The sequence below is a fragment of the Python bivittatus genome, unplaced genomic scaffold (genome assembly GCF_059951505.1).
Source record: "Python bivittatus isolate LINGU-HERP-01145 unplaced genomic scaffold, Pbiv_v1 ctg000220_np1212, whole genome shotgun sequence".
In the NCBI taxonomy this organism is placed as follows: domain Eukaryota; kingdom Metazoa; phylum Chordata; class Lepidosauria; order Squamata; family Pythonidae; genus Python; species Python bivittatus.
In genome coordinates, this window is record NW_028277048.1 from 597,407 (window position 1) to 613,546 (window position 16,140).

Here is a 16,140-nt window from a genome sequence, read left to right on the forward strand (position 1 = left end):
TGTCCAATAGATTGCATTCAGCATGGACCATCATTCTACCCTCTGACCCTAGAATAATAAATACGAAGCAAGGGGTTTGTTTCAAGTGTTGTTCTTTGTTTCTTATGGTAGATCACCTGAAGTGTCTCATGTTGTCAGGTATTAGCATAGCCTGGAAGCAGTTAATCCCAAGAACAAGTCTCACTGAGCTCTGATTACTAAGATTCATTTTAAAAAGTTTAAAGTAACAGCTCAAGAATACCAGCACATATTTTACTATCAAATGGGAAACTTGTATAAAGGCAATTCAAAGCAGCTTGATGTTTGTTTTCTTTCTTATACTACTTCTTCTTCTTTTTTTTCTTTTTCTTTTTTTTGCACATACACTAGCTAATTTTACAAACGATGTGATAACAAAACCCACCAAACCACATTTTGGCTTCATGTGATATGTGAAAGCAGCCACTGTCTGCCTTTCTGTAGCTCAACAAACCACACCATTACCATCAACTTTGGAAACACGGAGAGCTGGTTCAGAGGCAGTCACTTTCACAGAGAGCCGCAGAATCTCTCCAATTCTCTGCTTCATTGCTGGCTTTGTCCAAATCTAACGCACATCTCTATTTTCTAGAGGCAAAGGGCTGTAATCAGAAAATTGTCACATTTAGTAATTAAGGCCCAAACCACCTCTTTTCACCTGATTTCATAATGAAAGACATGCCCCTTTTCTTTAGCAGTTTGCTTTAAGTAGTGCCATTCTGGAGGGCTACTAGGCTGCCTGGCCTACTCATTGAATTCTGCTCCTTCTGTGAAGAAGACTGAGTTATTTAGTGAACTCTGATGAAATAAGACTAAAGACCAGATCATACACTGGAGAAAAAGCAATCGGAATTCAAATTATCTTTTAATATATTTGTGTAAGCTTTCTGCAAAATACAAGTTTATTTATATAGTTGCTCTTTTCTACAAATTCCACTAAAATTCATCATCCTAACTGTATAAAGTAGAACAGTGAAGCTGCATAAGAAATACCTTGTGTTCTTTCAAAGTAAGATGTCTAATGGCTATACAATATACTTGCAGGTGTTTACATCTGATTCTATATTTCACTTTCAGAACAGATTTAAAATTATTATATATGTACCTCTAACAACATAGGTGCACCAGCTTCTCATAGGAAAGTAATCTCTTTTTTAAAAAAGTAGGTATTTATTCTCTATAATGACAGTATTGTTGTCTTTTTTCTAATTAGATCTGCATCTCTAGCTTTAATAGTAACTAGATATCATGCACAAAGGTAACAGGCAATTGTTTTTCCTAAAGTCATGAGAAAAAAGTGGTCTGTTCATTTCTCCTTATTGAGTTACTACAAAGGCTAAAGGCAGTTTCTAACATATAGCCAAATTCACATATACAAATTCATCATTTACTAGATACAGTATCTAAGAATTGCTTGTGTATGTGAGCAGACTGTCACAAAAAGAGTTTTCCTATTTCCTGATTAAAAAAAAAACACAATACAAATTATTCATCCATTTAGTCAAGAGTTGTGAAGTGCAGAGGGGGATCATGTGATGTATAAAGATGTGTGAAGTCATCTTCTAAAGTACTTATGCACCAGGCATTACTAACTACTTGTACTCACAAACACAATACAGCCAGTTTGCAGTTATGGAGAATAATCAAAGGGTTGTTAAATGAGGCTTAAGACCTAAGGCTCAATAAAAAACAGCAACCCATAGTAGCTACTCCATGTCAGAATTATTCCATATTACTTTTTTAAAAATATTGCTTTTGTACAGTGATTTGTTCTTGCTGCTCTCCATGAAGAATGGACGACATATCTGCCTTCCTTCTAACACTTTCTTTCAAGATCTGCTGCTCTTGCAAAAGGGCACACACTACAATTATTTTATATAGTTCACTACTGGGGCTGCTGAGAGCAGTTTATAGTCAGAAGCAACCACTTTTGGCCATTTAAGCTCAGCTTGCACCTACTACAGAAGTGGAGATGTGGCCCTGTGGCATAATCCACTGGGAAGCTTTTCTGTACAAATGCCATAGAAGTACCAGTAGTACTCTTGCATACTCCAGTTTCATCAGTGCAAGAGAATATTGTGGTGGGTGTTCATCTGTTACTTTTTATTAGTGAGTTGATATAAACAAACATTTAGATTCCATCTGAAAGCAAGAGGTTTCGGACACAGAAGGCTCCGCCAGTGCCTCATCTTTTGCAGGTTTGTGTTACATAATGACAAGTACAAAGCAAAGTGCCATTCTGCCATTCCGGGGGTGGCAGCACTGGTAAATTAATGATATGCACCTCTAGGATCCAATGGCAGCATTGCTGAATAGGACTAAAAGGCAGAAGGCACGTTAAGACAAACAGCCAGAACCTTGTTCATCAGTAATAGAAACAGTAACGATTCCTTAACAGGTGTTCATGATGCAGTTGTAAAGGAAACCATTACTACTGGGAATATTTGAAAAGTGAGAATTTCATATACAGATAGACTCCAGGTTAAGAATGCCCAGTTTACGGACCACCCATAGTTAAGAACGGATCTCATTAGCAAAATTCAAGTTAAATACACAATGATATGAGTTAAATACACAATGGTTCGAGTTCATTACACAATACTAAATTCAACTTAAGGACAGACCTTGGAACGGAACTCTACGTTCTTAAACTGGGGACTACCTGTATGTCATATGAAGGCCTTCACCGAGGAATTCTAAATTTTCATAGAAATAAATGTCCAGTTTTCCTATGTACTTAAAGACATTTGTGTCCTTAAACAATTGCTTGTTCAAATACTTGCAGATGAAGAGAGGAACCAGTGATAGATTACATACTTTGAAGAAAGAAGGTTCCAATTCACACTTCAGCAAATTCAATTTTAAAAAAGTGGAGGAAGGCAGGAGGGCTGAGGAAGAATTTCCTGAGATCCTGGACAGCTGCTACCAATCAGAGTAGACAAGACTGGGTAGGATGGACCAATGCAAACACTTCAAGATAAGGCAGCCTCAGCGCTTCTATATTGAATCCACACAACTCAGGTTGTGGTAACTCCTCTTTGTGTCCCTCAGCCACCACATTGCCCAAAGACAATGATAAAGAAAGAAAAGAGTAAGAAAGGCTCTAGGATATCCTGTTCAATTCTTTGAAAATAATTGTCCATTTCCAGCCATACCGTATCAGTTATGAGAGCCTATTGCCAGCGTGCTTCTAGATAAAGCTTTTATCGTACCCTCCTTCTATCTTGGAGGATCTGGACTATAGCATTTTTCACTTATAACTCTCCTATATTTTTCTACCAAATCTTCTATGCTTTTGTTTTTGTCTCCTTCCTTTCTCCAGTGGCAATTTCACTTTGATTTAAAGTTTAACTAATGTTTGTTGAGTGGGTAGCAACAATTTTGACACAGTATTAAGAACCAAAATGTTGTGTGATAGCCATTAACTGATTGGAGGGAGAAAGGGAGAATAGAAAACCAGCCCCCAAATATGCATTTAGGATGGACCAAAGAAACAGTGGGCAAAATCAGGGAAGATGATATTTCAGATGTAAGATGCCATCACACTTAGAACAAAGTTATGCCTAGATGCATCCATAGAAAGGCACATACAGAATCTGAAGCAGTGATAGACCATCCAGTTGCCTTTTAGAACACTAGTATTTATTCCTATTTCTGCTGTTCCACTGGGTCCTACCAGTCTAAACCTAACATAAATTTAGATTCTCAGCCTGCAGTGGTATATTCTCAGCTTCCTTGCTGTGGAGCAGCTGTCCCGAACAAGACTTATGAAATAGACATAGGACAGCCCTAATAAGTAAACTTGTTTCACACAGTAGTGTCCCTCCTTCTCACTGCAAAAGCAGTATAAATATTTAGTTGAGCAAATCCTCCGTATATTTTACCCCCATCTACACCTCATTCCTGAAACAAGCAGAATGTTCTACTCACACAAAGCCTATGGCAAGTTTACAGGACATGTGATGAGCTGTTGGAGGAAATGGAGAGCAAACAAGAATTTGGCAGAGAAAAAGTGAAGTAGAATACAGAATACAGAAGAGGACAGGCAGAAGAGACAAAGAGCGGGAGAGGGAGAGATTGCTGACTGAGTGTTGCTGACTGCCATTGTGCTGGTGATTGAAGCTGATTGCCAAGTGTGAGCATTGCTTCTTACTGACATAATTGAGGCAGCTTCAGGAGACATATAATGAAGCCATTTCCTAGAGAACAAACTGTACTCATTTTCTGAGTGAGTAAACATGAGGAGCAAACAGGAGTTTGGTAGAAGAGGTAGTTGGGGAGGCACTTTTTTGTTTATTCATCAGAGAAAAGTGGAGACAGAAAAAACTACTCTTGTGACTTGAAGAGACTATGCCATGTTTGTTTTCCTCCCAGAAAAATGACAAGAATTACACATGATACAACTGCAGGCAGTTTGCCCTCCTGGGAGAGAAGAAGGAATTAGAATTCAAACTGTCCAATCCCCAACTTATGAAGAACCATAAGGAATTCTTGGAATGAACATAGGACCAAGGTCAATAGTACCAAAAAGCCTCCCAGGAAATAGAAGAAAGGCAAGTAGAAGGTTGGACAGATAGAGGAATGTGAGACCAAGCACTAAGTCTGTCAAGAAGAGCTTTTACTCTCTGAAAGTTCAGTATAGATTCTATGGCATCCTGTTGATGATATTTCTGGATGCCTGGACAAAAATCAGTTGCCACAAGTCTCAGGGAGTGCAAAGGGCACAGGGAAGGACTTCTGCCTCTGGCCAAAAGAGGAGGAAATAGCAGTTAGTAGTGATCAGAGAGTCCCTACTGAGAGGGCCTTAAGAAGCAATCTGTCAGCTGAATAGCCTATCAAGAGGAGAAAAGTGCCCTTCCTGGGGCAAACATTTAGATGGGATGGAAAGACTCCCAGGGCTCTTTACATTCTGGAAGATGCTTCAAGGGACTGTGAAGTACTGGGCAAGAGAGGGAAGTAGCTGGGGACACAGATGTTGTTCTCTTCACATCTTTCTGTTGAAGGATAGGGCCCAAGAGGAGAATACTAGATGTGAACAACTGGCTATGCAGATAGTGCAACTAGGAATGATTTGGATCATGGGACACACTTCTGAAATTGGGAGACTCCTGGCAAGAGATGGGTTCTTGTGAGGTCAAGAACTGGAAAAATATTTTTGGAAGACACGTCGCAAATCTGAAAACCTTGCTTTAAATTGAATTCTGTGTGGGGCAAAGAAGTCCATTCCTCTCTTTTCAGTGCTGGTCAGATTTTATAGAAAATGTTGCATCCTGTTCTGAGCATTACGTCTTAGGAAAGACAGTCACACTGACAAACAGGGCATGTCCAGGGGAGAGAAATCAGGTGATTAGGGGCCTGGAAGTACAACCTTACAAGAAATAGTTGAAAGCACTGGGTATGTTGCGCCTGGAGATAAATAGACATGATAGCTGTCTTCAAATACCTGAAGGGTTACTTCATGTAGGACCTGGAGCAGAATTGTTCAAAGTTGTTCCAGAAGGCAGAACAAAAAGCAGTGGGATAAATGAAAAGGAAGTAGCTTTTGATTGGATGCCAGGAGAGACATCCTAACAGTAAGTAGAACACATGGCCTCAGGAAGTAGTGGACTCTTCTTAATGGAAGAGTTCAAACAGAGGCTGGGACATCAGGGATGCTGTAGTACTGGATACCTGCACTCAGCAAGGAGGGACTAGATGGTTTGTATAGTCCCTTGCTTTCTATGATTCCATGATTTCAGGGTCTCCTTCTCTTCAGGCAGCTTCATCTATGTGCATAAGACATATAAAGGTACTGAGTTCAATATATGGTTATTGTCCTCTGATTTTGCAGCGAAACAATCAAACCCTATGAAGAATAGACTGTAAGTGTATCTATATCCATACAAATTATATTAATTATCTGTAGGCAAGCTGGCTCTAAACTGGGTGGAAAAACACTGAGAAAGCAGGCATTTTGATTGTGCATTTTAAGGCAGGTTTTGGATAGGACTTACATAAGCAGCCCTAGGTCAAAACCCAGAAGCAGGTGCATATGAGAGTCTTAGTACTACATCTCAAAGATGACATCAGTCACATGTTGACAGGGAAGGTCCCTGCACCAGTGAAACACCTCTTGAGGCAGGAATTGAGTGGAAAAAGGCAAATTTAGAATGGGTTGTCAGTATGATTTCAGTTCCTCTTTGTTCTTCTCATTCCTACAGCTTCCTGATCACTGAGAATCAAGCATGTTCTGAGATTGGCCCTTTGCTCGTCGACAGGGTGGTCCTTGAGGTTTACCAGAGCGGCGAAGACGGCGTGGTGGCAGGCCAGCCAGTTGGCGGCAAATCTCCTCTAGAAACAGGCCAGAGAAAGAAAGGGCTAATCATTTCACATAATTTACATGTGCAGCTTCATTTGCAACTACCATTTAATGGATCCATAGCATTAAAATCACTTGTGACTAAATGTGATTGGAGAGTGGGGTCCTTGGGATGCTTAGAGGTTGAGAACATACAGTACTACATGCCTTTGGAATGTCCTGAAGAAAAGAGTTTAGTGAGGAAATTGGAGTGAGGAAACTTTGGGTGGAAGAAGTGTTAATTTCACCTCTCTACTCTAAATCTTTTCCTCCTAACACTGTTATCATTTTACTTTTAAGTAAGAAGGGGGTGCAAGTAGCATTAAAATTTCTATTTTCCTCTTCACATTATAGCTCCTGAATAAAGATAAACTTGCTTCCATATATGCTGAGGCTTCATAGAAAGTTATAGGTGAGACAAAATCTGAATTGAACATTTCCTGGTGCACAGCTGAGTTTCTTAATTATTGCTACATATGTTTTAGGGATGGACCGATCACACTGTTTTTAATCTATCAGTTTCATAGGCACTTGTTCCAAAGTATGTGATACTTCATTTCCATAATAGTCTGCCAGGTTTTAGGGGAAAACAAATATAAATCATTTTTTTAAAACATTTTTTTCTACATCTGTTTTGAACACGCTTAATTTTTTCTTACTAACCATTGAGAAATATCACAACATTCAGAGCAGTTTGAAAAAAGTGCTGCATTTTTATCTGTTCATTAATCTGGAAAGTGTGTTTAGTTTTCAGTTAACCAGACAAAATCTTCAAGCAGAGCTACTGTGTTTCTTTGCTGAGCAGTGCCCCATTTTATTTATTTTTATATCTGTTTAGGACTGTGGTATATTTCAAATGCACTTGGGAACACTGAAACACAATTGAAGAATATCTGGGTACTTGTTTTAGAGACAGTGTGTTATTTTCCCCCCCACCCACACCCTGCCTTGTGCACATTCCAAGTGTTTATCATTTCTGCATCTTCTCCAATTTGTTACTGGAACCATGCTCTGATATGAATGACTTTTTCTCCTCTAAAAGAAATACAATCATTTCATTCTTTACGTTTTTCTGATATGGGAATATTTGATAAAAATATCCTTTTTTGTCATTGTCACTTACCGTGCATGGCTTCATCTTCCTTGCAAACAATACGAGAGCAGATCTCCTTGTTTATCATGTATGCCCGGCGGACACTGCCACCAGCAGTGGGGAGGACAAAAAGGACAGGCAATAGAAGCAAAAAATCCATGAGAATCCAGCCTTTAAATAGAAACCACTATGGACACATAATTGCTAACCTAAGGATCTGATTATACCTTACACACAAATATGCATAACTGACCCAGAGTGCTCCACTTTTTCAGGAAAACCAGCTAACGTGTATGCTTTGAAGTAGGAAAATAGTATGAAAAGAGGAAGGGATGATCATACTTTTGCTTCATCACATCAGCTTATACCAGCTGCTTTCCTCCTATGAGTATCCAAGCTTAGCAGATTCAGGGCTCTTCTGCACAGCAGAGTAAAAGTGCTTTCTAGCTGATGAAAGCTGTTAAAAAACAAAATGAACATAGACTGTGCATTCTGCACTGCAAATGCAAATTGTCTCTGTAGTGGTCTGCAGCTGGAAAACTCCACTGGTTTGCAGCCTGTCCTCCTCAATGTCGCTGATTCTTGGGAAAACCACCCATTAATTGCAGCACTGGATCAGGGGTGGCTGCATGGTGGGGTGGTGGAGAGAGAGATTTTCATTGTTTTACTGCATCCCTCCTCCCTTGCGCTTCCGCTGGTCAGCTTTAGTGAGGCTCCTTTTGAACATGGGTTAGCTCTCTTCAAGAAACAAGCCCCATTCAGCTGGATCCTGAACAATAGCCTGCTGGCATTTGAGGGGGGTGGTTGTTCAGTGAAGTGGCAGAGAGCCCATTTTCTTTCTCCTATTTCACCATGCAGTCTCCATCACTAGCCACCTATTAGCCAGGCTGATCCTTTTTCAAAGCCAGGTCTCTAAGCTGATCAGTTCAGAGACCGTGTATGTAGAGGGGGAAAAGCCTACTGCCATAACAAGGGTGGGCTTGGAGGACAGTGCATGGGAACCGGGGGTGGGGGGTGGGGGGAGTGTGCCCTCACCAGTCTCAAGTGGTCAGTGGGAGCCAGGCCAGTCCCAACCCTTAACCCATCAACAGAATAACCACTTAAGCATGTCAAATTCTCTCCACTGCAAAAACAATTTCAGAATAAGAAAATAGGAAAATAACTACTTCAATCAATGGCAAAAAGCCAAGGACAATGTAAGGCTCTAGTATGACCTGGAAAGGAGATGAAGGCAACATCGTAAGACTGAGGCTGCCAGAATATGTAAGTGCCATGCTTAGGTGAGGAAAGGCCTTTATATTCAAAATTAAAAGTGTGCAAAATAAAATTTCTATGTTCCAGATGTTTTAAGATTAGAACCAAATACACTGCTCTTTTGAGGGGCAGCATTTCGAGGGTTCTGAGTTTGAAACAAAGTGTGTATGTTTTGAGAGTTTCATTTCAGGGTCGCAACAAAACCCTTGAGCTGCTTTGAGCTTTGTTCTGCAGAACACAATCATTCCAGCAGAATTTCTGACTGGAGCTTTTGTTCAGAATCTGCAATAAAACAAGTTTCCCATTTTGGGCACATCCATATTTAAAATGGGGAGAGGGGAAGCTTAAGGGACTTGCAGGGGATCAGTCTGAAGTGGAAAGGCAACAGCTGAAAAAATGGTTTAATGCATTTTCTCCTCCAGTTCATGTTCCAGATCTCCCTTTCCACAAATAACTTTCCTTAAAAAGGAGAGTCGCTAGAGTTCAGCTATCTATGCTAAATGTATTGTGGCTAAGAGTGATACATTGAGCTAAGCATACAGTGAGCTCCCTCTGGTAGAGAACAAGGCTGTTCACACAACCCCATCCCTTTCTCTCCCCAGCTTCCAGACTTTCCACAGGAGCTCTCCACCCCATCTGGGACCCTGCTGTATTTGGCTCTTGGATCATTCAGGGAGCTGTACTGGCATTTGAGCAAAGGAAAGTACAGTTTTGCTTCAGGCCTCCAGGTGAACATGCGAAGACTGAGGCGAGCAGAGGGCAGGACTGCATGCTCAGGCCTGTTCTCTACCTGTTGAATGCCTGACCTCAGCCACAGTTAGACCCTCATGCGTGGCCCCGTTCTTGGCCATCACAAATCCTTTTGCCTCAACATCCCTGTTTTCCATAAGGTGTTATAATAGTTCACCTAGGTTGGTAGGCTCAGTTCAATGAATCTGTTCGGCAATTTTTAAATTTAAAACCATTTGCCAGCAATCAACTTTATATTCAGAATTTTGGATGGAGGTATTTATATATGGAGATGCAGTTAATCATCTGAGCCCATGTTAATTGCACAGAAATATGAACAGTTTGGACTTTGGGGTGTGGGGGAGAGCAAATCTTTAGGACTTATGTCTGCAGAAAATGTCTGTATGGAAATAGATAGCCAGCTTTACCTAAGTGCTTTTAAAAATGGTATAGGTTTGGGAGAAAACATTCCACTGCTAATTCTTCACATGTTTTTGTATCATTAATGGCTTCTTGATTTTGCCTATGAACAACATCCCATTAGCTCTTTCCTATTACCCCACTATTTTGTTCCCAGAAATTAAAAATATTCAGATCCACTAATTTGCCAAAATTACTATGCAGCAGAAATAGCATCAAACCTAATTTACATAACCTAATCTAAAACAGTATGTCATTTATTCCTAAACATAATATTCTTAGGTTCCCCTCTTACCTGGTGACACACAAATAACTGATGCATTGCTTCACAGGCTTGTGAACAGAGTACAGACGTGTGCAAGGAAACTGCTCTTCATGGCATTCTGGGAGCAAACCACAGTTCCAGTAAGTGCTCTGAATAAATCACCTGAATAAAAGTGCCTCAAAAGTGGCTGCCAGATAACATTGCAATCAGATGAAATATTAGCTATCGTTTAACAATATCCATCACACTTAAAGAAACTGGAACCAATCTACACAAGTATGATTTCCATTTGCACACTGAAATTGTAACCTGCTACTTAAAATGAACAAAATATTCAAATATTCAAAATATTATTCTGCAGCCAATTTAGAATGCAAGGATATTATATTTTTGGATAACAGAGAATGTACATAACATTGAAGCACATATATACCTCCAAACACTGGGATTAAATCATGGGAAAACCGGTTAATAAATCACAAAGGGCCAGCAGGAGGGAGAACACAGTGAAGGTCAGCTAGGGCTGCAGAGCGCAGGGCGGCAGAGGGGGCGGAGTGCAGTGCGGCCAAATAGGAAAATAGGAGGAGGAAGGAGTATTAAGTATGTTCGTCACCTTGAGTTATATAGATATAAAAAAGGTGGGATAAACATCTAATAATAATAATTTTCAGCACTGCAAGTTTGGCAGAAGAGAAGACAATTGTGTATCATATTTAAATTGCTTTTGAGGGGTTAGGAAGAGGAAATGGTAATGGTTTATTTACACAGAAGTGGCATAATTTGTTCCAAACTGATTTTGTGGAGAGATAAAATAAAATCTCACTCCTGTCTTCCCAAAACAATAAACGTGAACCTACAGGGTTGTTGTTGCCTTTCTTAACCATTCTTAGACAAAGGTGGGGGAGGTGAATAAATTTGTATTCTGTTTATTTAGAAAACATGCTGATTGTAAACAATTAAAATTTTATGTAACAATAATATTATAAGCATAGCTAGTATATGATCTATTTCCCTTAAAAGAGGTAGATCAGCTAAATTCATCCTTTTTAATTACAGAATAAATGTTTGGCTTCTCACAAGGGGTTCATAGAGTTTGTTCAAGAAACTGCCCAGAGTCACTTGTTGAGATGGATGGCCATAAAAATTGAATGAATGAATGAATGAATGAATGAATGAATGAATGAATGAATGAATGAACGAATGAACGAACAAACAAATGAATATCCGTGTCCTCTAAACTCCCAAACGGAGCGTTTTAAATTCATTGAGTCTTCCAATGCCTGGGAACCAGAAGACGCAGGCTCAGAACATCAAAGGCAAGCCCTCGGTTGCAAAAACTCAGCTATAGAAGGGAAACCGTATGACTTTGAAGGGGAGACCAAGGAAGAGAGTGGTAAAACTAAACTTACTAGGCGGTGTTGTTGGACCACTATCATCTGGAACAAAAAAAGGGAAAATTATAGAATTAAAATATAATATATAATATATAGCCCAGCTTGGTGCCCTCTAGATTTAACTGTACTTCCCATGAAACCAGTTGAAAAATGTCCTCAGCAGTTTGTGATATCAAATATTCATTGAACATTGTTTGAACTGATTGATAAATAACATTGTGATGCTTATTATTCAGCTATAACCTGAATAGTCAATAAATATTTAGCATACATATTTGACAGGGTTATTTCATATGTTTTGATTTACTTGCTCTACAAAAAGTCACCCTCAAAATGAACTCCACTCCTGGTGACGTTATGAATGCATTCATGTGGTTCACTTGACTTCAATAGAACTGATCTGACAGTATTTTGAAGTTAATAGCATTTTACATCAATACTATTTTATGAGATTTCGCAGAATATTCAACGTTTACTACATTTGTATACTGTAGGGATGATAACACATTCTAAAAATTCAAATTTCAAATGTGGAAATAAGGTTTCTTGTTCAAAATACAAATCTATAGTTTAAGTGCCAATATACAGTCATGTTACCAAATGGAGGTGGCAGGGAGCTGGGACTCTTGCGGAAGTGAATGGTTGGATTTGCCTGGCTTTGTTCCTCTTCTCCAGCAGGCCGCAGGAAAGCATCCTCCACTTATTCTCCTTAAGAGGGGCTGGGGGAGAGTTGACAGATGGCCAGGCCAGCAGTTCTAACCATTTGTCAAAATTCGTTTCAGGTTCTGACTGACTAAAAGTGGCAGATGCTATGGGGTGGCAGTCGGGTGAAGTGGGAGGGAGCTTCCGCTTCTGCCTATCTTTCTGGGAGATCTCCTTGCTTGGGCACAGGAATGGCCTGCTAATCATTTCCTGAGCACACATCCACATATATCTGCAGTCTTCCCACAGCTGAAATGGTGCAGGGACAGCTTAAGGAAGTGTCTGGAAGTGATGTTTGTCCTAATATCCTACCTCAAAGGGCTGTGTGCAGGCAATGTAGGATACATTGATGTGCATTAGAGAGTCAGTTTGGTGCTGACAGTCTTGTGGCTCCACTTGGTTCTGCTGAATTCCTATGCGACAACCCCTTCAGTCTGATCCCTGACCTCTTCACCCTATTTTCAGTCCTCTTTTGGCTGCAAAGGAGAGCAGGCACTTCTTTATTCTTTTTTAAATGGGTCAGTTGACTGGTCGGCCTGTTGATTTTGAAATTGACCAGTGTGTGCCAGGCTTAACAAGTGTAGAATTCAAAGTATTCAGCTGTTGTGCTCCTATAGCCAGCCTGGCAGGGAAAGCCACTATTGCCAGTGGCTGCTGCTCCCAGGGAAGCCTCCTCCTGACTCCTCATTTTCTCCTCTGACTTGATGTTTTTAGGATTCTTTACAGCTCCTGCATTGGCTGCACAAATCTGGATGGCCACTAGATGGCAGCCAAGAGATACCCAGCCCCCCAAGTTGTTTCTGTGGTCAATAATTTCAAGGAATAATAATAACTTGTTTAAAAGTTCAGCTAGATAATGGTACAATAGGAAGGGGAAAAAATGCAGTGCATGGAGTAACCAGAGTGTTCTCCATTGGTCAGAGCTGGAATTTCAGCTGAGGGAACCATCAGTCACAGTCCTTAGAAAGTTGCATGTTAAGCAGTATGGACAGCAGAACAGCCCAGCAAAGCAGGTGGGTGGATGTGGCCACCAGCTACACCACACAAGGCCTCTCTCTGAGCCTGTCACCTGTTATTAGGACAACTAACAGCTGACAGGCAGACCGGGGTGGAGTGGGATTGCAATGCTCTTGCTTAACCCAGCACAATATTCAACCCTCCTGCACATCTGTTGTAACAGGAAGCCCCAGAAAGGAGAGTCTTTTAAAATGATGCTGAGTCCATATTTAAAAGTAGTGCAACTAACAAATGACAGGCATCTAGGAAGTGGGCAGTTGCGCTGTGCAGTTGGAGCACCACACTGAGTAACTTCTCTTCACAAACTGTCAAGCTATTTTTAACCTGGGTTTAGGTAAGACTGTTTTTAAAAGTAGCCTAGTGAACAGGTGACAGACCTGGAAAGTGGTTGCACAGAGTTGTGCTAATCCCTCTTTTGATGTACTACACAGCCTCACCAGCACCTGACATTTGTAAGTTGAGCTGATGATTCTTTCAAAGCCAGGTCTTCAAAGCAGGGATCCACTTGGAAATCTGGCAGGTATAGGGGAAGAGGCTGGCATGAAATACCCAGACTTCATTAAGCTGCCCACTTCTAAAAGCCATATATCTGGTAAACATGGTGTGTGAGTCAACACTGACACAGATGTAGAAAAAGTTGGAAGAACTTACCTAGGTCGTTGGTTGGATTTGAGGGTAATTCTAGAGGCCCTGAAACAAGAGGCAATGGGCTTGTAGACATCTGTTGCATAGTGTGCAGCAATGCAACAGTGACAGCAATGCACATCTAACTCCTGTGTTAGCAGATTTAGAGGTCAAATGCACTGATGAATTCCTATTCCCATTCTCATTTTGCTGCCCTTAGGAAAGCTCTACTTTTTTTATTTTGAAACACACCCAGAAAATTCATGGTTTCGTACTGCAAATGACTCCTGTTCTGGTTGAGAAAAGTAGAATAAGCAAAAACAGCATGAAAGGAAGGAATGGGAAAAAAAAAAAAAAGGAGTGGAGCCAGAGAAGAATTGAGATCCTTTCAGATTCATTGTTCCATAGTTATCTTTTCTTTAATTGGATGTGGAGTTGCTCAGCATCTTCACCAAACCACATTTGCCAAGATTCTTTGGAGGAAGCTATAAGTTGTATAAATATTTGTATTGCAAATATGCCTGGGGGCAGGAAATCATCATCATCATTATCATTGCCATCATCATCATCATCATCAGTCACCTCAACCAAGGTTTGTGAATAATAATTTAGAAAAAAAAGAGATCACAGCTTTTAATCATTTGAATCATTAAGCTACATAGTGCAGTTACAAGGGGACAAAGTGGATTTAAGGACTATGAAACCTGGGGAGAAAAAATTAGATGGGCCTCCAGCTAAGCCTGATTCAGATCAGAAAATTTGTAGCAATTTTCAGGCGAAAACTACTTTGGCAGAGAAAAGCCTTCATCTTTAGATAGTTTGGCCAACTTCAGTTCAGGCTTCCAACTGTATGAAATGTTTTAGGGAGAGTAAGAAACAGGGCAAATAGTACATGAGAACATAGAGTACTTGACCCTATTTCCAACTCACAGCACTGAACAAATCTAAAGATTTACGTTGAGACCAAAACCATAACTCTTCAGATATATAAATGAAGGACTTGGTGACTATGTAAGGATTTGAACCATTTTTTTTTAAAGAACTCTTTTCTTTATTTTGTTTTGTTTTGTTTTTGGTGCCTTTGAGTCAGTCTTGACTCCTGGTGACTGCCTGGACTAGTCCCTGCAGTTTTCTTGGCAAGGTTTTTCAGAAGTGGTTTGCCCTTGCCTTCTTCTTCCCAGGGCTGAGAGGGAGTGACTGGCCCAAGGTCACCCAGCTGGCTTTGTGCCTCAAGCAGAACTAGAGCTCCCAGTCTACCGATTTCTAGCCTGGTGCCTTAACCCCTACACCAAAGTAGTTACATTATACCAAAGAGGTTAATACTATCCATGAAATCAGGTCAGAATCTCTATGCAGTTACACATTAGCTTAGCATTAGTGCAGAATCAGTCAAAATGTACCTGCTGCCGTTTGAGCAACGACTCCCAGCAAAAGCCAATCTAAACAGAAAGAAGAAAAGTTCATTTTCTGTTCATTTGTATACATGAACATAAAATAATGGCTACAAAAAAGTCATGGCTTCCTTCCCCTGCTAGCTGGATGATGGAACTTCTGTTTCCAAGCTGCTAAAGAGGTATTGTTATAGTTATGCCAATCCCGTTCTTGGGTTTCACTTTGTATAGCTTGGCTTTCATGGTAAACTGTAGGATTCAGACTGGGGAGCTGTGAGGAGCAGCATCTATTCCAAGATACCTAGAAAATATCATAGCTAAAGCTAGATTTGACACAAATGACTGGACTGGATCTTATAACTTATTTTTTCTTTACATTAAAGAATCTGTGCACAAGAGGTTGAGTTTGCTAATTCTATGAGGGGAAAGGCAGAGGGGGAAGAAGTGTTAGTTCTTTCTACTCTTTGCTGCTTGGGAAAGAAGGAAAGTGGTCAAGGATCATGGCCCCAAGATACAGTGATGGCAAAAGACATCATTTACAGTATTTATATTTCAAATGTGTCACCACCCATCTCACTACAGAGCGACTCTGGGCTTGTTTTTCCTTGTTAGTCAATGTTTGATGGCCATATACTTGTGAGAGAAAACTTCTCTAATCAAAATTAGCACCACTGGAAAGCAAAATGCCATAGCTAACTCTCTTCTCCCCATCTCAGTAATGGTTTCCAGACATAAACAGCTCCCACATCTGCTTTGAATTTTGAAGAAAAGGAGAATATACTGTGCAACAATTCTGTCTTAGATGGTTTGGCCCATATTCTCCTGCCTAGCTAAATTAACACTGAATAGAAGTAGAAGTGGGGGGCAATTTGAAGTTTTCATATTTGGCAGGCAGC

At 40.3% G+C, this 16,140-nt stretch overlaps 1 protein-coding gene across 5 annotated transcripts in view; it reads right to left on the bottom strand.

The window, feature by feature from the left end:
- Nucleotides 1–864: 864 nt before the first annotated feature.
- The window catches only part of MFAP5 (microfibril associated protein 5), a 59,580-nt gene continuing 44,304 nt past the window's right edge, over nucleotides 865–16,140 (bottom strand). For all 5 annotated transcript variants that reach the window (XM_088137566.1, XM_088137565.1, XM_088137564.1 and 2 more), the window contains 6 exons: nucleotides 15,254–15,292; nucleotides 13,881–13,919; nucleotides 11,526–11,552; nucleotides 10,147–10,234; nucleotides 7,479–7,552; nucleotides 865–6,348 (listed from right to left, as the gene is read on the bottom strand). In XM_088137566.1, coding sequence (XP_087993692.1) covers nucleotides 6,227–6,348; nucleotides 7,479–7,552; nucleotides 10,147–10,234; nucleotides 11,526–11,552; nucleotides 13,881–13,919; nucleotides 15,254–15,292 — 389 coding nt within the window. In that variant the 3' untranslated portion in view covers nucleotides 865–6,226. The remainder of the gene's footprint in view (nucleotides 6,349–7,478; nucleotides 7,553–10,146; nucleotides 10,235–11,525; nucleotides 11,553–13,880; nucleotides 13,920–15,253; nucleotides 15,293–16,140) is intronic.